The 24,751-nt window shown below is 41.2% G+C and overlaps 1 protein-coding gene across 6 annotated transcripts in view; it reads right to left on the bottom strand.

Annotated features, from left to right (window-relative positions):
* Positions 1-10,191: 10,191 nt before the first annotated feature.
* The window catches only part of LOC100691448 (teashirt homolog 1), a 171,802-nt gene continuing 157,242 nt past the window's right edge, over positions 10,192-24,751 (bottom strand). For all 6 annotated transcript variants that reach the window (XM_025902152.1, XM_025902149.1, XM_025902150.1 and 3 more), the window contains one exon: positions 10,192-14,767. In XM_025902152.1, the coding sequence (XP_025757937.1) occupies positions 11,418-14,767 (3,350 nt within the window). In that variant the 3' untranslated portion in view covers positions 10,192-11,417. The remainder of the gene's footprint in view (positions 14,768-24,751) is intronic.

The raw sequence follows: 24,751 nt of genomic DNA, 5'->3' as shown, positions 1-24,751 counted from the left end.
TGATGGATGCATTGGGAGGAACTCTGGGCTCAGTATCTTACCCAAAGATACTTTGATCAATTCCCTGATACATCAGGAAAATCAATTCCCGGACCTTCCGATTGGTGGATGACCCACTCTACCGCCTGAGCCACAGCTTCCCCAAATAAAGCAGAAAACAACAAGTTGAGAGGAGTCCGCTATTGCAAAGACACGCACTGTAGAAGAGTTGTGCTCGGCACAGCCTGAATGTGATGTGTTGGCAGTCTGTCTCCATTTATAATTGGAAGTTTTTGCAATTATTTGCAAACCTTCGCCAATCTGTCTGATTGTGACTACAGTCAATCGGAGCACGATTGTGTGGAGACATCCCGCCAGATGACCAGTGCAACCAACTTGTAAATAGTGGTCACAAAAAGGTTTGGGGGCGAGGCGCGCTCAGACTCTGGGCAACTAGTTAGTCACCTCCACTACTTGTAACTGGTCCCTGAATGCAGGAAACTGAATAAAATCGCAGAGCAAGCACTGATTTGTGATAGCTGCGAGGAGGTTGCCATCCTGTTCATTTTCTAGCGTGACAACTCCACAGATCTTATTATATTATTCATCTCTGTCTCTCTTCTACAGCGTGTCTTTTGTTCTATCTTCCTTCTCTCACACCCGACTGGCCGCAGCAGATGGCTGCCCCTCCCTAAGCCTGGTTTCTTCCTGTTAAAAGAACGTTTTTCCTTCCCACTGTCGCCAAGTCCCTGCTCAAAGGGGTCTGTTTGATTGTTGGGGTTTTCTCTGTAGTGTTGTAGGACATTTACCTTAAATTATAAAGGCCTCAAGGTGACTGCTGTTGTGATTAGGTGCTACATAAATACAACAGAATTAAACCAAACGTAGAATGAAATAGCGAGGCATTTATGTTGTCCTTCTCTAGTCTTACTAGCTACTTAAAGTGCTTCCCTCTCCAGGCCAAATTCACCCACTCACAGCACTTTATCCAATTAAAAAAACTGAAAAAACAAGGTGGTGATGGCTGAAATGCCAAACACACGTCTTTAGTCCACAAACCAAAAGGTGATGTTACAATGTAGAGGCTATTGTTGCATAGAAACTACTAAAAAATATGAAGCAAAAATAATTGGTGAGAGAGTCAAACACATCAACAGTTAAGCTAATCACTTAATTTGATTTAAATGAGGTAAAAGCAAGCCATGAAACTGCAAACTCGCTTAAAAATGGAAACCACACTGATATGTTTACAGACAGTATCCCCAGATTGCAGCAGTGCTGTTTATAGAGTTCATATCACACGATAGACATCTCAAATTCGATCTCTCGTTTGACTTGTAATGGCCTCAGATTAAATCTGCCCATACGCAGCCAGTCCTCTTTGCTAAAACAGCTATGTGGGTGTGCTCAGCTCACCAAACTAGCTCATCGTATAATTCGGTTTAGTGCAATGTCCACGCTCGTCACCGCTCTTCCACCGCCCACCCCCTCCCTTCAGTTCCCTGTCACTCTCATTTCTGCTGCGATCATGGTTGTTGGATAACTGTTAATTAAAGAGATGTCAAACACTTGCCAGTGATAGCAACTTAATTTGGGGCTAGAAAATAAAAACAGCGATATAACATATGTAGTGCCTTTAAAAGAGTAAAAGAGAGAATGGGGGAGGCCTGGTGTGACTTTGCAGGAAGTCGGTTGTGTTGCGGATCCAGGACATGAGTTACCCTCGGTGGAGATGTTAGGCAAGGCAAAAGTGACAGGCCAACATCCATCCGCCTCCTCAACTTGTCTATTTATATGTATATTCATATTCATGAGCTATTGGACCATGCGCTGTTGGTGATGCATTTAGCTTTATTGGAAAAACTGAATCTCAGTCCTTCCCCCTGGCAACTGACAGAGAAAGATTGCAGTGCCCAAGTGACAAAGGACTGGCAGGGCCTGGTACTAAATCATTATATTGACGTGGGCAATGAAAGCAGAATCTCAACTGTGGACTTGCAAAAATGCCTCAATATCACTTTGGGCATTAAGTGGATTGTTACTTATTCTATTAACACATCTTCTAAAGACTTGTAAGTCTTTGGGCAGCGTTTTGAAGACAGGGGAGAGGAACACAGATGACATGATAATTTATTATGACCCCTGTGCTTCAAGACTCTTTCAAACTTTTACCTCTGTGTCGCTACAGACAGGAGCAGTCTGTCTTGAGAACAGAGTGCATATTCATCTGATGAGATGACTGTTAACCTTTAAGTCAGCCAATAATTTTAAAACACAGCAAAACTAAGACTTTCAAATTATCAGTGTCTGCTGGAATAAAAGGCAGCCTGACATCTGTAACACAGAGGAAATGCTAAAGCTGCGTTTGAAGCACTAACTCAGCTGTACCCAGTCAAGAGGAAGACAGGAAGAAAAAAAACTAAATATAGTTGTTGCTTTCAAAATAGAAAGGACTATTAGGAGAAAAAGACTGCAGTAACATTTGAAAAATACAAAAAATAATTATGTATGTATATTCAGCTCAGTGTTATAAGGTTTCATGTGTCAAGACGTAATAAATAAAAATCCTCTGGTCACCCCATAATTCAGCAGCTTGCAAATCCACCTTTAGCAGCAATAACATGAACTAAAGTTTTCTGTATGACTTGAATGAAATGTTGACCAACTCTTTTTTACAACTTTGCTTTGGTTCATTCAGGTTTGTGGGGATTCGTTAATGCATATCTGACTTTCAGTCAGGTTGAGGTCTGGACTTTGACTGGGTTACTGGAAAACCTCAAATCGCTTCTTTTTCAGTGTTTCTGTTGTAGATTTGCTGCTGTGCTTGGGATCACTGTCCTGTGTCATGACTTTGCTTTAGCCCTCAGAAAGACTGCCTCACATTTGATTCCAGACTCAATGACGGCAAGGTGCCCAGGTCTGGTGGCAACAAAAAAACCCAACAAAAATGCCCAAATCATCACCCCTCCACCACCATGCTTGGCAGTTGATATGAGGTAATATATGTTGATATAATGTTTGGTTTTCTGCAGACGTTGCCGTGTGCATTATCACCAAACATCCCCACTTTGGTCCCATCTGTCCAAAGGACATTGTTCCAGAAGTCTTGTAGTTTGTATCGATGAAGCTTTGCAAACCCAAACTGTGCTGCCATGTTCTTTTTAGAGAGAAGAGGCTTTCTCTTAACAACCTTTCAAAAGAAGCTCTGCTTGTTCACTCTCTTTCAAATTGTACTTTCATGAACTTTAACAGCTGACATGCTAAATGAGGCCTGTAGAGTCTGAGATGTATGTCTTGGGTTTTTGCAGTTTTTCTGAGTATTGCACATTCTGACCCTGAGGTGACTTTGCTGGGACAGCTACTGGGATAATTGACAGCTGTCCTGAATGTTTTCCACCATAATTTTTTGCAGTGAGGAATGATGGACTTTAAATTGTTTGTAAATAACGACTCCCAGATAGATGGGTAGTAACAATTGCTTTTCTGCAATCACTGAGGAGTTCTTTTCTCCTTGGCATTGTTTTAACAGATATAATACAGACAAAATAAGCTGCTTTTGTAGAGGTGCACACACTTCAAGTGCATTTGATAGCAGGACCTTGCTACTATCCTGATTTTTCACAAATTACTTCTGCATTTTCACTTAATTTTTGTTAATTAAATAGTGTCATGGTATAACGTGTCCAATATTTCCGTTTATCTGATCTTATATTTACATCATTTTATGACTTGGTATGGACTGGATGATTTTTCTTATTATGTTCTGACACATAAAACGATTGTAGATACATCAAACTCCCCCAAAATACCAATAACAACAATTTCGAGGTTTTGCAGCGACTGAGCAGGGCAGGCGTCACTGAGTCAGTGACAATAGCACTCCGGCACTCCAGAACGTGATCAGTGCTGACACACGTCCTACTGTGTCTCTAACTTGAAAGCAGTCCAGCTCAGAGTGAGTCATTAAAATGCCAGAGGGCACAGGTGAAAAAAAACACTGTTATTTTTGATAAAAATGCTCAAACAAATCTCACATGATGACAAAAAAAGGCTGCAGTCGAATCATAATCTTGCTTACTTAAAAGCAAGGGAACCTCGTTTTTATCAGCATGTATGTTTTTGAATATTCCTGAAACACAAATATCCTTCACTTTGTAATTTTATGCAAAAAGAATATTTAATTTGCATGCAAAACATGAAAGATTATCTTTTTTTGTCTGAGAAAGATGACTTTGTAGCTCATAATCATTACTTGAAGCTGATTCTTGCACTTCTCTTATTGATTTGTGGCTTCTCTCTCCCCAGATCTGCGCCTCCCCTGTCTCTTCCCCCAGTTTCCTGCACTTCCTCCCTCAGTTCTTCAAGCCTCTGACAGTAGCGCTGCACATATAGACACTGCTGCCTTTGCATAATGTGGATGCGTCGTCTGTAGGTCGAATGAAGCTCCTTCGACATGTGTCAGAAGCTTACCGTGTACGCTTGGACTAATGATGGCACAACGGCCAGCCCACTGCCCCTCAGCATATGCCCACTCTCACTTGTGTGTTTGAGTGTGCGTGCGCGCAGGGGGCGGCAGGGTTCGTCATGCTGATTAAAAGCAAACCCCCCCCTCACAAAGCTCCTCAGAAAAAGACAGCAGGGAACATGAACCACTGTCAGGTTGGCCCAGATGAGGACACAGGATCCGTGTCACCTGAATTTACCGGCCTAATATGACAGCCAAGTTGTGATCCCTTGTCTGGGACGTGTCACGTTTGCAGAGTTTGCTCTTATTCTCATGCAAATGATGTCAGGTTTGGACAGAATGTGAATGAGACTCGTCACACTGTCCAAGGGTCTAAACCCAACCGCATGACAGTGGTTTCCCGCTCAACTCAAGATGAAATAAATACGACATTTGACATTCAAACCTGGCAACCCAACCCAGGAATAGTTCAAAATAATGAGGAATTTGTGAGAGCAACCACAGCACCGCGAGTGTAACCTATTTACTTTTTCTGAGGTGCTAAATGGCACATATTTACATTCCAGCACAAACACGCGCACAATCTGCTGCCTCGAGATTTCTCTGAGAAAAACACTTACACAGATTCGCCCTTTATTCACATAAGTTGGCACAGACTAAGGTCTTTAATTACATAATATAAAGTAATTTTTAATAGGCTGAAAAGAATGACACTGTATATAAAGCAGGTAGACGCGCACTATCTCTGGTCACAAAGACATCTCGAAAACTGGAAAGTTCCTGTGGAGCACTCGCTCAAAAATTAAACTATGGAGTGGTGAAATGATAGGATTCCCCCTTAGTGACACACCTATATATAAATATCTTTAGCGATGGTGCGGTGCATCACACCTGTGGGCTTTACATCACTGGAAAAAAAGCTTTGATAGATCCTAAAAGACACTCCATCCATTCAGAACGCTGGCAGCCGTCATTATTCTCAAAAGAATCGACTTTGTCACTTCTCCATTCTTCAAGAGCCTCTCGCTCGGCCTGATGAATTATGTCGTCTGTATCTTCCAAAACAAGGCTCATTCCTGACAGGTACACAACACTTTACAAGATGCTTTTGACTGCCTGCAGATCTCAGCGGGGACAAACTTGTCAACAAGCAATCAAGATTCAACTCTCTGTCCATGATGAGATGTCTCTGGTGATTTTAAACCTTCAGCTTCACTTCAAATTTGGCATCGAGACTTAATGTTTTTACAAAAATTTAAGGTGCTATATTGTTCTGCTGTCAGGATAGCTGCGGCGGAAAGAAATAAGTCTGACACCTCAGGTGTATGTATTTGTTACTTGAGAAAAATAGTTTGGTTTTGATTGACATCTTACAACTTTCAAGTTGAGGTTGGTTCATCGCTTAGGCTGTAAGTAATACATTTTTAGGCTACTAAGATCGAGTGCAACACCCGAAATGACTTTAACAAACAATATTTTTAAGGGACACTCTCTGCAATTTAAAGGGTGGCTCAGTGTGTATTTATGGGTACAGTTTTTTAGGGGCTGGATTGACAGGAATGATCAATACTTATTGATCCATAACCAATATTTATAATTACATTTTTACCAAGGAGAAGGAAAAAATATAAGAAAAAAACACACTTAGCTACAAGGTAACCAAATTGTTTTCTGTATTTAATAAATATATTAGTAATGAATTATAAAAAGTTATATAAACTTTTTTGAACTTTTTCAACTTCTCATTAAAACCTATAATTCTTACAGCATTTAGGAGCACAGGCAGAATAAACGATGGATTTTCTCTCCTCTTTGTATGCTTTTAATTAAGTTATTATAAATTGTTATATATATTCTGAAATAAAACAAAACTACTGCTGTTTATAATCCTAAAATTAAAGAAAATAAAAAATTGTGTGGTTTTACTAACTGTAGTCTGACAGCAGAAACTGCTTACATGAAAGCACGCTGTCCGCTTTGCCACGGTGCTGTAGCAGAGAGATTTTCCCACCTATGTTTCATTATAGCGAGCATGCGTTTTGAAAGCGAGGTGCTGCTGTACAGGTTGCTCAGGGAGCACTGAGAGGGGATGGAAGAGGACGAGGTTAATTCGCCAAACCCTTGCTGTCGGCACGAGTACACATGTATGCGTGTCACAAGGATTCAAACGCCGCCCGCGCCGTCGCTCCCTGACATGTAATTCTTCATGGATGTACAGATGTTGCTACTCAGTACCAGAACAGCTTACTGCGACTTGAAGCGCTCTGTTTCGATTATTATAAATGGATAACAGCCTGCATCGTGACGCCTGTTGTCATAAACAGCCTTTTGTTTAACATCAGATTTGTGCTGCTGTCTTGTGAGCCTCTGTTCGTCTGATAATGGTGATGACACGGAGCCAATTTATTTTGTGTCTTTTTTTTTAAGCAAACAAGAGTCATGCAAGAACAAACAGAACACTGACTGCCTGACAAAGTCATACGTGGAGCTTTTGTATAAGTTGTGACAAGAGAAAGACGGTTTGTGTGAGAGGACATATACGAAGCAGCATGTCAGAGCTGTATGTTGACAACATAATAATGAATGTATTGAGTGAGTGATGCTGGAGAGGACAGTTTTCACAAGTTGCTCAACTACTGATCTCCTAAGGCAGTTTAGATTAAAATTATGGAAGCATAGTGTGTGTTGTATTTATAATTATACAGTGAAACTATCATTTCACAAATCTCTTAATGAGTTATCCATGCATATGTAGTTTTGAAAGGATTTCCTTCTCTATCATCTACTTTTATTTATTATAATTATTCTGTAGCATTCAATAATACTCTATTTGTGACTGAAGTTCATCTGGCATCACATCAGCTCTCTGTAGGTCTGTACCATCTGTTGTAAACTATCAAATGTATTATGTATAGATATAGATATAATTTCATAACTATCATTCTGACACGGTGATCTCCCTTTAAAAAAATGCAGTGTTTGACTGACTCATCCATCCACCCCAACCTCCTCCCCTTCTTAAACTTAATTTAGACTTCCCTGTTGAATCTATCTAGAGTTCACAATGTAGCTTATGCAAGTGGTCGACACTGTTGCCGGCATTTAAACCTGCGCCAGCTGTGGTGACATTTCAAGGGTAGGGCATGTCAGGTATGTCAGTGTTTGTGTTTATGATGCAACTATGGCACAGATTGAACGCAGAAGCATAAATTTACTGTTATGCAGACTTTTTTGCTTTAAATGTCGTCACTACAAACACAAGTCATCTTTGTCACCGGTAACAGTTCACGTTACAATTAAACATTAAGCTATTATTTGATATAAGCTGCTTGAACAAATGACACATGGGATTGTTTCTTGCGTTGCAGGATTTGTCAAATAGCAACAGTGAAATATTTAAGAAGTAATTTTTTCTCTTTTTTGAAATATTGACTTTTTTTTTTTAACCCAGAGGAAACTCAAGTGCATAAAGTTTCCTGCACATTTCTGTCGAGTCAGTCGTATCTACACACATTAGCTGATCTTTTGAGAATTGTACTTCAGCACATTGCTGTTACGTGAGGCTTTATTGCTTGTGACTCGGCTCTGTATTTATCACTGCTGCGTCTTATGTTTCGCCGCCACACAGAACACGCTGCAAGGCACCGGAACGCTATTGTTTCTTGGGAGAAATGCCTCAGGCTAGTGTTCAAGAGCAGCGTAGGGTGGGAGCGTGTCGACTTAAATACCTTCAGTGAAGACATGTCATGGCCTCTTTTATCAGGTGTCTCACTAGCTGAACTATAAAGCTCGGCTCTGTGTTAAACCATTAAGTTAAATCCTGTTTTCTATGACAATGTTTTATTCACTTGCTTGTGAAAAGGATTATTCTGTTTGAAATTGCTCATAGACATTTACTGACTTGAATTGAAAAACCTTACATCAGTTTAATCCTATATGAAGTATACCATCGTAACAAGGTATGTATTAAATTTGTATGCAAGTTTTTATTCAGTGGCTTTTCGGACCAACAGTGTGTAAAGTGGTAAACAATATATTTTTCTTTGGTGACAAACAAGATTTTCATTTACATTTGGTTTAATTCTCTGAACAGCTGCTTGTATATACTGTAATGGATGGGCTCAACAAGAATATGGAAAGTTATGTTAAAGGAGACGTTGGGTAATTATTGACACAGAATGTTAGAAACCTGCTTTTTTGTTGTTATAGAGGTTCTAAGTTAACCAAAACAATGTCCAAAGGTTACAAAAAGCTAACTTAAACACACTTTTGAAGATTTGTCAAAAACTGTATCACTGAAAAAAAAATTAATGTGGCTCACTTTCTTCAGTTTGAATCAGCAGTGGACAAAACCTACACTGATTACCCAATTCAGTCTGGCGCCATCTTTAAAAATCAGGAACTGAGCATAAAGAAATATTGACCCTTCAGCATGATTGATAACACTACATCATTGAACCTGTTGTAGAGAACTTAAGATGTCTGCAGCAAGATTTTAGAAGTCTTAAAAGTTTATTGTAAGCCACACTGTGTGACACAGATCTAATAAACATGTTTAACTTAGCTCCTCCTTAACAGGAGAGCCAATCTGAATAAAACCTATAGACATATAGATGTTAATAATCCCTGTATGTGTGACAGCGCATGTATAAAACAGATTTATTATAAATTCCATTTTTTTTAATTCTCGTTTTCATTCCCCGGGGATCACGTTCACGTTTAAATGTGAAAAAAAGGGTGGTTTTTATTAGTTTTTTCAATAAAAGAAATGAACCAAACTACAGCAGCTTCTTTCACTGAAAAAAATGAAAATGCAATTCTGTGCTACTGGAAAGAGGTATAAATAATTAAATGAAAATGAGCAGATGGAAAATATTTATATAACAAAACGACTGCTTTGATCAGTGGCTCATTCCAAACAGCTGGCTCTGAACTCTGTACAGCTTTAGCCTTGGTTAGCGTCTTTAAAATGTCCATTTTCAGCTTATTTAAGTATATGAGTAGGTCTGTTACACATATTCTCTACAGTTTACATTGATGAACTATGTGTTAACATAACTATTACCTTCGCTACTGTTTCCAGCTTGTAACAGGACATAAATGAGGCTGAATGATCTGGCTCCAAATACTAAAAATGAGCCATTTCCAGTCCCTGGACTTTACTCTAGCTTCTGCTAACTCACCACAACTAGATTTTCATTTTTGTTGGAATCGCCAATAGTTTTTTATTTCCATCTATCAGAGTTTATTTTGATTTTAAATAATTGCGGTTTTTGAGCTGTTTTGCTGCATTTGTATTGGTTGGTGAGAATATTTAAGCCATAACAGCAGTCGTACTACTTTTAGACACCGCGGTTAGAATTTTGTTCCCGGCTATCTTTGGTTGCAAGTTTGTTACAAAAGCCAACTTTGAACCTCTCTCATCATAGAGCTATTATTTTGAAGCCATAACAAAGGTCTTCTTAGGATTTTAGGCCTTCTTCAGGGGAATGAAAAGTATTTTACCACGTTAGTATTAACTCTAACCCAAACGCTACTATAGTGTAAACTATAGTTTAATATCCAGGTAGAGATATTTTCGTGTAGAAAACTGAAGAATTCATTATTTTGATGAGCATTTTAGGTTTAAAAAATTAAACTGATGGAACTTCAATATATAAGTTCAGCAAAAATAGTGAAAAAATGTTTGTAGAGTCATGTTTATCTGTGTTATACTCCTCTGAAAATCACTCAGACAACACTGCATCTTATTCCAGGACATGGAATTTATTTTACAACTGAGAATAAAAGAATGCCATTCTGAATAACTGGGTTGATGACAAAACCTGGAAATTAGTCACTGAAGAATGTTTTAAATGTTATATACAGTTCCAAGCATCAGAACAGATGCCAGTAAGTTCTGTCACGTTATGTAGACCACACCTAGGGACCTACTGGTTACTGAAAAAAGGACGTCGTGGTCCAACACGATCCTGTAGCTTTACACAGCCTCCCTGCCTCACATTTGTGTAGAAAATAACATTGTAAAAATGCACACAGTACAAATAATGCAGAACTTTAAAGAGCAAGATATGCTGACATACATGTATACATACTTGCTGATTATTTATACAGTAAGTTTTAAACTTCATTAACTTTACAACTGTAGCTTCACAATGATAAAATTGGTAGCCTTCAAAAGCAAATACTGTACACATTGAAACAACCAGGAAATGATATTTTACTAGATAAACAAATATCCTAAATATTTTGCAAAACTTACTGTGATTTGATGGTAAACAGAACAATTTTATGATCAGCTCCCCAAAATGTTTGTCTAGGGCATAAAAACTAAAAAGGGTAATGTGTTGTCCTTTTTACTCGTACATTTCTTCATCAGTTGACACTTAAAGTGCTGAAATCACCTTAACATTTTAAAACACTCTTATTCTTTCCCAATATACCTTTACATAAACAGCTGTATCCGAAATTTGCTAAACGGGTATTTCAGTTTTGTTGTCATGGCTGAAATTTTCATAAGACATAATACACTCACTGGTTTACATGAAAACATGCACAAACTGTCTCATAAATAATATGCAAGTCGTGTTGAAATATATTTATCTTAGAAAATGATTCCAAAACAGTGATCGAAATAAGAGCATGGTTTAGTTGTAAAACAACAGGTGGACCATTTTAAAGGCTCAGATAAGATGCAGTGCATTAGGAAAGCAACAATCTGTCAGTGACTATGTAGTGCCATGGCTACTTTAATTTGTCACCAAAAAAATTCACTGTTTACTGTGTGGCCTAGAGCCTCTGTAGTGCAGGCTCCTGCCATGTTTTTTAGCTGAAAAATTACCGTTTACGGTATTAAAGCTCCTGCGTTTTCATGTGTTGTAAAAATACAGCTTTGGCACTATCTGTTACGACAGATTGTAGCTTAGAGTCATAGTGCAACAGTTATCTGTCATGCTATCGGCTTGATTTGACTTCATTGTTTATCGAACTTTTCCAGCTCTTTCACGAAGATGAGATGAGCCTCTGGTGATTTTCCGTGTGTTTTGCAAAGATGCAATTTGATTGCATGTTTGCTCACAAATGTCCGATTGCAAAGTTTGCACTGATATATTGAGCCAGTGTCCTCTTCTGTGAGTCCAGGTGAACTAAAAGTCTTGTCCTCTATTCTGCTGACAGCCTGCTGCTCTATTAAGTCTATGGAGAGCTTCGAAAGGTCTTTTAGGGTAAAACCAAGGTGGGACTCCAAATGGTGAATATAGGATGAAGGAGTCCTGAATTGGGAAGCACAGTCACTGCACAAAAACAGAGGCTGGCCAGAGTCTATGTTTTTTAGGAACTTTGTTCCCCCTGTCCGCTTTAACTGGTATTTTACATTGGCCAGCCAATGTGAGATAGTAGTCATTGAGAGACCAGTGAATTTACAGATGTGGACCCGTTCCTGGGGTCCTAAGTCACTAATTACAAACTTTCCTTCTGGGGTTTCTCGCAGACTGGAGGCAAACTGGGCCTGAAGAATCAGGAGGTGTTGGGGATTCCAGTTTGACTGTCTGCCTTTCCGTCTTTGAATGGGAGATAGCTCTTCCATGCCATCCTCCAAAGTACAGCCATCGATATCGGATTTCTCTGAGATGGAAGATGGGGTTGTAGACTTTGGTGTTAAACGGCCCGTCAGATTTTTCACCATGTCTGAAATGTCCATTAAAGCATTCTCTCTTAGAGGTGGCGATGATGTCTGAGAGAAATCTTTGAAGACTGACTTGGTGTTGTTTACATTGCTGTTTGGTGTCGCAAGAGTCCCCTTAGCTGCACTTCCATTGCTGTTTTTGGATTTTGTCAAGTCGATGGGCTGATCATCATCGACGTCGTCATCATTGTGGTAGTGACTCATAGGATCTGTTTGCTTAATCTGGGCAGAGTTGTTGATCTTATAAAGCATTGCAAATGGGTCTACAAAGGGTGTGGACACTTTTGCCGCTTTCCCCAAGTGGTTGTTCATGACGGACTGCAAAGCACTAAGAGGGTTAACAAGGGGTTGTTCTGGTGAATGATCAGTGATGATGCTCAGGTTACTGCAGCCATTGCTTACTGTCCTTTTGGGCGAATCCGCTTCAGTTTTTATTTTTATATCTATTTTACTCTCTGTTTGCTCTCCTTCTTTGCCCTTTAGCTCATTCCGATCCTCCATTTCCCTACTCTTCAGTACCTTTGAGAGGTTTTCAGGATACGGTGAAGCCTGTTTGTCCTTAGGATTTAGCACTGGTGACTTTGCAGATCTACACTTATTCTCTACAGGTTTTTCCTCTTTCTCATTCTTCACTAAGCTTTTCCCTGTAACTTTTTCCACTAGCTCTTCCATGGCCAGCACATTGCTCTTGTGACTTGGGGGTGGAGAGGGGCTATTTGGCGAATGGATCAGAGAGCCTAACTCAGAGGACATTACCTTCAAACTAGTGCTACTGAACAAAGGTTGAACCTGTGCACATGAGGGCAAAGGCTTCAGAGATCCATGGAGCTGATAGGCAGCGTGAATGCTGGGGTATCCACCCCAGGTTGGTGTTCCTGTTTGGGCCTTACTGATAGCACTTGAAACGGTGTTCTCTAAAGACTTCAGGATGTCCAGCCCACCTTTAGGTGCTTCTTCTAAATCTTCTTCTGTAAGGTACTGGTATGACCTGGCCCTTTCAGGTTTTTCTGTTTTTTCAGAGGGGTCTTCTTTCTCCTCTTTTATTTGTCTCTCTGGTTCCCTAACTTCAGTTTTCTCGTCCTCTGTATCTTCATCTTTCTTTTCTTCGTGTTTCTCCTCAGGGCTGGAGGGCTGCAATGGGGAGTCAGGGTGTGGCTTACCATTGGGCGCCGGGAGCCGCGTGGTAGTGGGAGGCAAGGGAATCGACTGTATTTTCTCTTCAATCACAGGATCAAACACTAGCTGCTTCCCCTTTTTAGATGCTGTATTTGTGACTTTAAGAAAGTGTCCCGTGACCATCATGTGGGCTGTCAGTTGTTGCAAGGTGTCATGCGAACTGCCACATTCCATGCATTTGAGAATTTGTGCCTTTCGTGCCTCAAACTGCCAAGTATAACTAGCACCATTTTGGTAACCGTATCGATTGTTAGGAGTGACATAGGGATTGGCCAGTTTTTGGTCTTTGGGAGATTCTCCCAGGTGTATGCCAGATGAGACGGACTCTGGTGAGCTCGGCGACATCAAGTCTTGAAACGCTCTTTTTTTGGTTGGGGGGACCAGTTTTGAGGCGAGGGCTGGCATTGGTTCTTTTAGAGGCACTTTCTGATAGTGTTTTGTTTTGATCATGTGAACACTAAGGTCTTGCAATGATTCAAAAGAGTGGCCACAGTACATGCATTTCAGAACTTTCTGGGCATCTTCTTTGCCTTCCATCTCCAGCAAGGAACGTTTTCGTGGCTTGGACCACTTCTTGCTTCGATCATCCTCTGCATCTTTGTTGTCATCGCGGTAGTGGCCAGTCTCGTTCATATGTACAGTTAGGCCTACCAAAGTATCATAGGCAGCACTACAGTCCTTGCACCTAAACTTGCTAGCTCCAGTAAACACTGGGCCATACAGCTTGTTGTTTTGCCTATAAAGCTGTACGGTGCTGAAAAGGCTGGGCTCAGGAAGGAGTTGATATGGATTATACTGCAAAGTTTTAGCCAAGGCTGCTTGATGCCAGTCATATGCTACTCCTGTACTGCCAGAGCTTACGCTGATCCCACTGTTGCTGTTACTCGACACTGTTCTTGCACTGGTACTGCTGGTGGTAATATTTGTTGTGACTGAAGTGTTGTTACTGCTACATCTGTTCTTTACATGGACATTACCCGGGCTATGACTGTTCAGGAACCCATTGCTCCCTTTGTGATTGCTCCCACTGCCATTGCTTGCTGAAATATTGTTTCCTTGTTTATTTTTAAGCATGTCCAGAGCAACATTGGACCAGGAGGCATCTGAGATCAGGTTTGCATAGACGGCTTTCATTTTTTCCAGACTGTCCTGTAGTGAAAGGCCATTGATGGATTCACTACCTTCCCCCAGCTTCTCCTCCGCCCTGTCCGGATCACTTAAGGAGGGGGTGGTCTTAAGGTCCACCAGCTGATCACTGGTAGTGCTGAGGGGAGAAGCATACCCAGCATCTGGGTTAGTGCCATTGCTGAGTGGAGAGTTCTGGCAGCTATAACGATCTCTTGCGTCCTCCTCATCATTGAAAAAATAGTCGGCATCTTGACCATCCAGGGAAAGGCCATCATCCTGAAGATGTTCCTCTTCATCAGCTTTGCCACCCTTGAATTCATCTTCAGGTCCATAAGCTGGAAAACACAGCAAGGAGGAAAACCAAGATTAGATATAAATGTCTTAGCAAATCAATACACTTGAACACAAGAATACACCTCTGGCCCTCCCTATATGCAGGTGGTGAATGCAATAATCCTTAAGAGATTTTTGTCAATAGTCCCTGTAGAGGACAAAGATATAATAAAGTGGCAAACATCCATGTCTTGACAATGACAGATAGTCCTCTTCACTGCACTGCCAAATGAAACTGTTGAACACTACAACTTATCATGGGTAAGGAGCAGACATGACTCAAGAAATGTGTCCACCAAGTTTAAAAATAGCAAAAACATAGAAAAGAAATTGAATTAGGCAGAGAAGATTGTATATATTCTGTGGTAGTACTCCACAATGGAAAAGACACGCTTTTGCTAATCATATAACAAACGACAGGAAAAAGTGTGCAAAGCCTCACAGTTTAAGATTTAAAGTATTCTGTTCTTTATTATATGTCTTACATAAACACACACTGGTACAATGGTGGCTAATCATACCAAACATGAACAAAGTTTACAATGATGAGGTGAGCATATAATAAGAAGTAACACCTGAGAGCTTCAGAGTGCTTTAAATGCTCTGTTGCAGACAGCTTTTATACTCCTGGCTCTGTATGACATCAAAAAGGGGGTCTACCCCTAATAAGGTCATCTCAGCCACACAATTAATTTTGAGTAATAGTATTGAGTCATAGTAACATAGAACCTTGAGATGACTCTTGTGATTTGGCACTATATAAATACAACTGAAATAAACAGAATTTTAACCCCACCTTCTGTTTGTGAGTGGCAACCAATAATAAGAAAGCTTGCTTAAAAAGGTTGGGGAAAGGAGCCAATATCACTTGTTTTAGAGAGCGAATGAAAACAGGGTGTGCACCAAAGTTAGTCTAGCACAGTTAAAGAAAAATATGTGAGGGAAAAGCTGACCAAAGAGGCGGAGAATCTCGACCGTGCATAAAAACAGCCAAGCAACGATGCAATCAAGTACAACCAGAATTTCTAATATTTCCAACGTTTGATCTGATTTTTATTTATAAAAGTCCACAACAAATTGTTTTTGACCCTTTTCCAGTAAACCTCTCTGTTTGAGAGGAGAATACCCCAGGTCAGTGAAGTCGCACGAGTAGGGGAACAACCTGGTCCATCGTTTATTTGCTACAATGACAATGAATTATGGAAATGATCTATTTCCATAATTACAAAACCACAGTAATTCAATGAATTGAGAGATTGAGACATTTTTAAGTTTTAAAAAAAAAAAAAAACAGGGAAAATAAACTAAGATAGATAAATGACTGTTTAGTGAATGTTAATTTAGAAGTTCTTTTTAAGAAACATAAAAAAGTATTACAGCATTTGTGCAAACATTACAGCTTATCCACTTAATTTAGATGCCAAACAGCACAAAGCCCACAGCAACATAGTCTTCACACCCTACTTCATTGTCTATTTTGTTGGTGTTCAGCAACCACAGATCTATTCCTGACTTTAATTTGTTCAGTTCTTCCAACATGCCGCACATACTATGGATTCACAAGTAAGAGATAGTGGAGTAAAATGCCAGCTGCATCAGCCTTGCCAAGCCATGGTTGGCTGAAGTCAACTTGGCATCGGCTGTGGAAGTCCTCACAGCGTGATGCTAGGAAACGGCCAGTGGACATGACAAGCCGTGTTGTTACTGCCTGTGCTCCCTGAGTACTCACAGCATCAAGTGTGCCATTTTAAAAGAGGAAAGAAAAAATTATAGTATCAATGGAAATGGCTGCCTTCTCCCGCCAAATAACTGCCCATAACTCAGCTTGGAGGGAAAAAAAAGTGATATCTGAATTAAAATTCACTTTTTATTGTCTTTGTCTAAAAAAAATAATAAGGAAATAAAGGTTTAAATGTGAACAGGGAGGTAGATTAAAAGGGGAACATTACACCGAGGCAGGGAAGAATCTAGGGTTAAATATGCTAAGGCACCTTTTCCAATCCATCCCTCGTAAGATGCTTGTCTGAGATGCCAGAATCAGTCTCCAGTGAGGAGGCAGATGTGCTGTCAGCTTCAAACAGCGTGTAGCTCTCTATCCCATAATCGGAATGGACATAATACCTGATGTTTGTGAGGTGCCAGTTACTGCTGCCTGGGAAAAGCTGGAGGTCCTACAGCTGCCCGGTGTGTGTGTGTGTGTGTGTGTGAGAAACAGTGCATGATCAAAATACATTCTTCCTCTTGCTCCCAACTGTGTGCTCTTAATTGTCCACAGGATATACTGAAGTAAATTTTTTATTTAATCACTAAAAGAAGAATTAAACATTTTCCCAAAGCAGCTGTACGGATTTCTTTGAACCCTTCCTTTCCTCCCTAACAAGCGGCAGCCTGCTGCATTGAAATAAATGCAAAAGTGAACCCATTCAAAGTTGTGAAAGTAGTTAAAGACAAATCAGCAGACCAAGTGAGAGAAACCTGACAGCAGTACACACACACACACACACACACACAGAAGGCACACCACCACTAAATTCTTCCCTTTCCCTGCCATCCTCCGTATGTTGCCTTGACAGGCATCAGTGTCAGGAGTGTGTCAGTGTCAGCCTGAGGTGTCAGTGTCCACACAAACAAGCCTGAGAAGAGGTGGGAGGGGAAAATAACAACAACAAACACAAGTCAGCCATTTTTTTCTCCCCCCCCCCCTTTGCTCGAGCCTGCTCCTTCACCATCTGTGTCAGTAAAGCTGCGGGTGCCACCGCCGGCTAATAAGGCAATCAGAGATGGAAAAGATGCTGACATGGCGGCTTTCGAGCGTCACTCAGAACAAAAGAGGAAACGGGGAGGGAGGGAGAGAGGGATAGGGAGGGGATTAAAACGGGGGGCGGTGGAGGGGAGGGGAAGGGGGGGGGGGGAGTGTCTGTTGTGGTTGTCAGTCAAAAACGTAAGCCCACTTTGTGCTGTCAGGGAGGATAGGGAAAAGAGGGGAAGTTTTGAAAAGAGGAGAAAAAAAGATGTGTTTAGGCCAGCGAACAAGAGGTGTGTGCGTCTGTGTGTGTGTGTGTACGTGCATATCTGACAGGGGGAAAAAAATGACAGCGAAACAAGTTAACAGCAAAGCAGATAGGTGAGAGAGGTGTGAGAAATCAGCTTCTGCCATTTCTGTCATTGCATGTGCGTGTTTGCCTAAGCTAGGTGTGGCTGATCAGTTTTATGTGTGTGCGCGTGTTTGTGTGTGTCACAAGTGTCACAGTGTGTCAGGTGCAAGCAGAGATGCAATGTGGCTAGTGGGGGGAAAGCGAAGCCATCTGCGTCTGGAGAGGAGCCTGTCACTATTGTTGTGCCCGAAGTCCAGGATTTCCTGCTGTAGACAGGTGACACCACAGTAGGACATCCCCCAGTCTCACAAACACACACACACACACTGCAAACCTGCACTCCTCTCCCAAAACTACATGCCTGCCTAAAGCCAATAAGCTTGTGTGAGGTCCACAATTGAAAAACTTCATATTTTTAATGCAAGTTTGAAACACAAAGTTATAACAAGGCTGAATAAACACTAAAGTATAGTTTTGGTGATCGTTGCCATGTTTGGATACATCACTCAAATATATCTAAAATCCAAGACTGTGCACACATAAGCATTACAGCTACGGCTAAAGAAGCTTCATGCTATATTAAACTTAACATAGTTTTACTTTTTACTCTTCTTTAACTTAACCTCATAGTTAAAAAAAAAATCTTAGTTTTTAATCTATCTATAATAAAACTAACTCCCTAACTGGCTGTTAAGTAACTTGAGTGCGACACGGCACTGCCACAGCCAGCGTAGCTCTTCTTTCCCTCCTCAGTCACTTGTACATACACACGACAGACTCTGCACACACTTTCCCTTTAAACCTTCTTCATTTATTCATGTTGTCTCGGAGAAGAGGGCAATCCCGGCTCTCATTTGCAGTGCTAATGTCCAATTCCGCCAGCTTTCAGCCTCCTGATTTACCCTACGTGGCGGAGTGCTGCATCCGTAGCAGGGCGGCCGCCGAGGCTCCCTCACAGCGTTTAGCGGCCCTTCAAAACAGGAGCTCTGGCGTGGCAGTCTTATTTCTCTCTCCCGTTTCGCTTTGTCACCGGCCCCTCCATTCCCTGCCACTCACCTCTGATGGCTTTGGACAGGCCTGATCAGTGTGTGTCATTGACCTGTACGGTGTGCATGAGTGTGTGCGTGTTTCAGCAGAGAGAAGGCTGTAAATAAAATGACATTATTATTTCCTCTGTCCTATCATGTAGAAAAGCCAATTATGGTAATGCTTAGTATGTCAGGCAATCTCTGTCTCTCTCTCGGCTCTCTCCCATCCTTGTTCATTCCTGAGATTTTTTTTTTTTTTCTGTCTGGGGTAGCTGCCGCTGTGGTTTCATAGGACCTGACACTCTCTGTGGACTAGCCTGCGGACAATGCTGTGGTAAACTGGCACAGACCAAAAGTCTCTCTCAGCCCAACTTGGTTTCTGTCTGCATACTTAAATTTCTTTATACAATTTTCACAAAAAGGTGGAACCCAAAAATGAGATGATCGTCAAATCGTCACATTAACTTTCTGCGAAGTAACCTGTTTCTCTCTGATTATATGTCCTTTGCACATGTGATAAATGAAACTTCATTGGGTTAAACTCAAGGGCACGTTTGACATTACAGCCAGTTCGTGACACCAGGTCCAGGCGTGAGCCGTAATATAACCCACAGCTTCCTCGGCCAGGCACGTAAAAAGCTTACCTAACAGCACCCCCTCAGTTCCACCCTCCCCTAACCCACATAGAATAGTCCACCATATGGCACAATAGCTCGGGGGCTTCTAATAGCTCATGTGTTGTACAAATCCACCTTCTCAGCTTCCACAGCTCTGCTGGTTGGGGAAAACAAAGCAACCCATCCGGTCTGCTCTTCACGCTGATGGCCGTATGGGCAAACAGCAATTGTTGTTGTTGTCAGCCACAGCAATATCAGATGAGATACAGTCCTAAAAAAATAAATGATCACTTCTGGCTTGGCTTTTACATCTCTCAAAAGATTTAAGCCTGAATGGATGCTTTCAAAAATGATGCCCTGCGTATTTTTCTTGGCCACTAACTTTCCAAAAAAAGGTAACTAAATTAAATCAGTACTTGTTTTCAGGGCATGCTGAACCCAGGATCTCAAAGAACTTGCCACTTTGCTTCTGTGGATACAGGCGAGCTTCTGTCTTCTGTTTCTCTTAATGTAATCTGAGACCAACACAGTGATGTTGAGATCAGCTTCTGCGGGGGCCAGACCATCTGTTGCAGGTGTCTGTGCTCTGCTTGCAGTTACGGATGTTTTTGGGGGTCGCCACTTCTACAGCATGACTAGTCGACTGATAAGACGCCTCCCTGACCCTGCATGATGAACCTAAACCTTTCCAAACAGTCTGCAGTTACTCACGATGCTAAAAGCCTTTTTAAATCACAGCCAGTACTTTTTAATTAGTTTTACTCATTTGACATAATATCAGTGATGGATTAAAAGAAAAAAAGTTTATTTTAAAGAAAAGCCAGTTTTCTTGAATTTCTACACCCGTCTTTGTTTTCTTTTTGTGCTCCTTATTTGTTCAGCTCTTCCGAGAGCCAGTTTTTTGACGCGCCGCGACACCGACTGCGGTCTATAAATCACCTTTTCCTCGGACTGTCAGTGCCTGCTTGTTCTAAGAGGAAACAACAGCCATTAGATCATTGCCGCCACAGATTAAAGCCCTCCGTGCTCAAGTTTTCTGCCAACCCCCTCCCTCCACACCCTACACACACCTAACCATCGAACATTGCTCCGGTGCTACATACACATTTCGAACCATCTGGTTTGTTTTCAGGCGAAGTACGGATAAAGCATTACTAATGCTAATTAAAGATGATGTGAGTGAGATTTACTCCACGTATGCCAAGAACTGTTTTAATGTAGGCTGTATCAGACAGATGCCGTTTGCTAAACAGACTCTTTTTGAGAAAACATTATCAATTCCTCTACCGTTTTTTTCCCCTCTGCCATTTTTATTCCCTTCACATAAACAAGCTTCATTTTAAATTGTAACCTCGTGAAAATGAAAATACCTGTATTGTCTTAATCTTCTGTTGCAGTGCACACCTCTGGGGAACGCGCAATATCTTTAATCTCCTGCAGTTGTTCAATTTTTGTTTAATCGGGGGTGGCCGCTGCTTTGACAAAGAGGTGTTCTGTTTAAATCTAAAAAGAAGGAATGAAGCACAAAACCAACAGGCTCGTGAAATAACAGAGCTCCGTCTTTTCCTCATAGATGCCGTCTTTTGAATTCACCTGCATTGCCCCTGACAGCAAAGCTTCCCCCGACTAAACAACAGCTGCTACCATTGCCTAGCAACAACCAGTTGATGGATGACCCCAAAGATGGATAATTACCATAAATCACTATGGTTGTGTGGAGAACAGAGGCAGAAAATCATTGCAGGAAAAAAACAGGATGAAACACAGTTTAAAGTAGTGTGCCCAGTGTTTAGGTTAACTCTCCTAAATTTGTCAAACAAGGTTGTTGATGAGCTCTTCTGCGGGCAAGAACTGGTTGGCGACTGGGAAGTTTCACCAAATCAGAGGCAGCACTGGCTCCGGTGTGCTTCTTGAAAGTGTTTTTTTTTTTGACAGAGAATATATGAATAAGGGCTGTAAAATGAACCCTGATGATATGACTCACGGGACAAAACCTGTCCTGAAAGAGCACTGACAAACAAAGTGGGCTGAGGAAGGAAGAAAGGAAACAGCGGACAAAGAACGATAGCAACGACGAATTTAAGTGCAACAATGAAGATGAGGGGAGCTCGAGGAGAAGAAGCAAGAGGAGGAAGTCTTTATTTATGCATTGTGTATATCTGAGTGTGTGCAAGTGACAGAGGTAGACAGTGAGGCACAGGGAGAGGGAGAAAAACAGCTAGAATTTAAAAAAGAAAATGAAAGAAACCAAAAGGGCACAGGGCCAAAACAGGGTCACCACCTAACCAGTTTGGTCTAGCTGAGTCCGGTTGCACAATATGCCATCAATCAACCTTCGCTGTGCTGTCAGCCCTCCCCTCAATTTACAGAGGCCATCCACTTTGTACACTGCTAAGAAACAAAACACGAAGAAGGAACAGAAACACAGAGGAAAAAAAATGCACACACACTTCCATGAATCTGATCTTTCACTCTCTGCAGAGAATAAAGGAGAAGAAGCACCCTAATGGCTCAGTAACACAAAAACATGTTCTCAAAGACATGTGGGGAAGTGACAAACCTGCAGGGGTAGTTGGTGATTTAATGTAGCCAATAAGCTAACCTTACACAGGTAGCACACTGCTAACATGCTAGCACTTATTTCACAATTACTCTAGCCTCTGTACTGGGCTACTTTACTGCATCCCTTGCATTTTATTCACTAAAATGTTCGCAATTTCATTAAAACAAGACACTCTTGCTAAAGAGACAAAATGCCCAAGCAGTTTATTTGAAATATAAAGTATCTGTACCACTGACCGGTGTCTAACAGTGCATTCATTTACTCTTTGGATGGTTCTGAGTTGGGATGTTATGGATTCAAGAAGGAAGATCAACACATAAAAGCTGTAATAGCTACATGATAAACAAATGCACTTTGTATAATCTATGTAAAGGTGCATGAACAGCAGCAAAGGGGCTAAGCTAAGGCCGGTAGATTAGAATTGATTAGAAATTAAATGTTAGCAAAAGAACGCACGTGCTATATGTGAATTTGTACCATTAATCAAAAGCTTGTAATTTATAAGTGAGATCCCAGCAAGTCATGCACCAAATTTTTTATTTGTTTTAGTACATGACTTAACAGAGCATTCACATGAAATTTCCCAACTGGGAACTTTTTAGCATTATTTGAATGCCAAACGAATGCATTTAAAGACGCACCACTTGATTGGTCAGTGACTTCTCAGCCAGGACCGGTGATAACCTTTCATATGTCCGATTATGAGCTGGTCTGATTCATGCATGCTCAACTGTTTGACATTGGTTTTGTTCTATAAATGTGTTGCTCCTGCTTTTGTTTGATAAGGTGAAATCTGTCAGATAAAGGTGGCGCACAGCGACTAATTTTCAGTTAATCGTCTGTCTTTCCAGCAGCAGAGCACTTTTTTTTTTTCAGTTTCCCTAACAGGGGATCCTGTACCTTACTGTAGTTTAGGGCGATTTGTAAAGTTTATTAATTTAGTTGATTTTTGTTTGTGTATGCTGTTTATATCCTGGAAAGAAAATCTAGTTGAGCAAAAATCAATAATGGCAATTCAGAAAAAATAGAATCTGTGCATCTCTAAAATCTAAAATTTTCATTGTGTTTGCTGCATAAAGTAAAATTGGACACAGAAATAGTAGAAAGCAAACCCCCCTAATTGTGACCAATATATTGAAAATAACTCAATTTGTCTTTTATAGTGCTGCGTGAGCTGAGCTTGAAACTTTTTAACAGTCTAGTATAAGACAGTGAGGTGACTCACACAGATTTTATTTTGTCTGCCTGCATCACAATATTTCATCAGCTCTTTTCTGCCCTTGTCTACGTCTCTGCAACGCGCTCAGAACACAATAATGCAGAGGGCTTTGTAAGAACCAGACCTCAGAGACCTGACTTACATATCCCTTCCCAACATGCACACAGACAGACAAAGAAATTATAACTTTAAAAACCCCTAAAGTCACTTTAGGGAATTTAATTAGGACGGCAAACCCTCAGGGCAGGAGGCTGCTCAGGACAGCCAAATGTCCCCAAACATTTTAGTGCTTTTAACTGCATGTGTCACCAGGGAAATTCCAGCAATTGTGCACCATCAAAACCGTTATCCTTTATGCATCGCCACATTTTTTTCTTCGTTCTGTCTGCTCGAGTGACGAGTTAGTGCTGAAGTCTGGCGCTCCATTAAACAAAGTTCCACTGTTTCATTTCAACACTAGTTTAGGACTTAAGCATGATGAATAGCATAGACGCGTAACAAAAAATATATAACAAAAGAAAACGCTGAAGCACACAGCAGTTTACAGGGTGTATGTGTGGACCCCCCCCCACTTCCTGATGACCATAGCAATAAAGCGACAAAAGACAAAATGATATGGGGGGGGCATTAGGGGTAGAGAAAGGGTCCCTGGAGAAAGTCAGTAAATTATGTAGTGGCCTTTCAAAGTGGACTAGTATTAGTAGCCATCTCACCCTAATTGTGTCTGTGCGAGTATGCATGCATGCCGTGTGTGTGTGTGTGTGTGTGTGTGTGTGTGTGTGTGTGTGTGTGTGTGTGTGTGTGTACAATGGTTATGAACGGCTTCACAGTCGGAGAGAGAGAGAAGCAGGAAGAGAGGAAGCAATCCTTCAACAGAGCACAATATCAGACTGCGGACAGACAACGAACGGCTGGAAGGTTCTGGAAACGAGAGAAAAGCCTGCCTCCCTCGCATTTCAGCTCCCAGCGCCGCCTCCCAAAGTGCCCTCCATCTAACACTAACACACTCATACACACACACATAAATGGCACCATAACTCTATATCCGCAATCAATCTCCGCTATGAAGACGCATCCATCTTCAGTAATGTTAATGGGAGGGTTTTGGGGGTTGGAGGGGGTGGAGGACAGGGGTAAAACAGAGGGTATGTGACTGCAGAGCTTACCTCAGAGCAGCGTGAGGTAATATGGCCTGTGTGTGTGTATGTGTGTGTGTGTAATAGAGACAGGGCAAATGAAAAAAAAAGTGAGAAAAGAGCTGTGCATTTGCGCATAGTGTATTTGTCTGCGTGTCAGGAGGTCAGGTGTGTGCGTCAGTATGTGTGGGAGAGTGACTGATGGCTGTCAGCTTGCATCTGGCAGAGAAAATAAATTAGGCTTATGAAGACAAATGAACAGGCTATGGAAAGAGTAAAAGGAGGTGGAGGGGGGATCAGGACAGATACAGAGAGAGAGAGAGAGGGA

This window comes from Oreochromis niloticus, linkage group LG22 (genome assembly GCF_001858045.2).
Source record: "Oreochromis niloticus isolate F11D_XX linkage group LG22, O_niloticus_UMD_NMBU, whole genome shotgun sequence".
Taxonomy (NCBI): domain Eukaryota; kingdom Metazoa; phylum Chordata; class Actinopteri; order Cichliformes; family Cichlidae; genus Oreochromis; species Oreochromis niloticus.
This window is presented reverse-complemented; position numbering and strand designations above follow the sequence as displayed.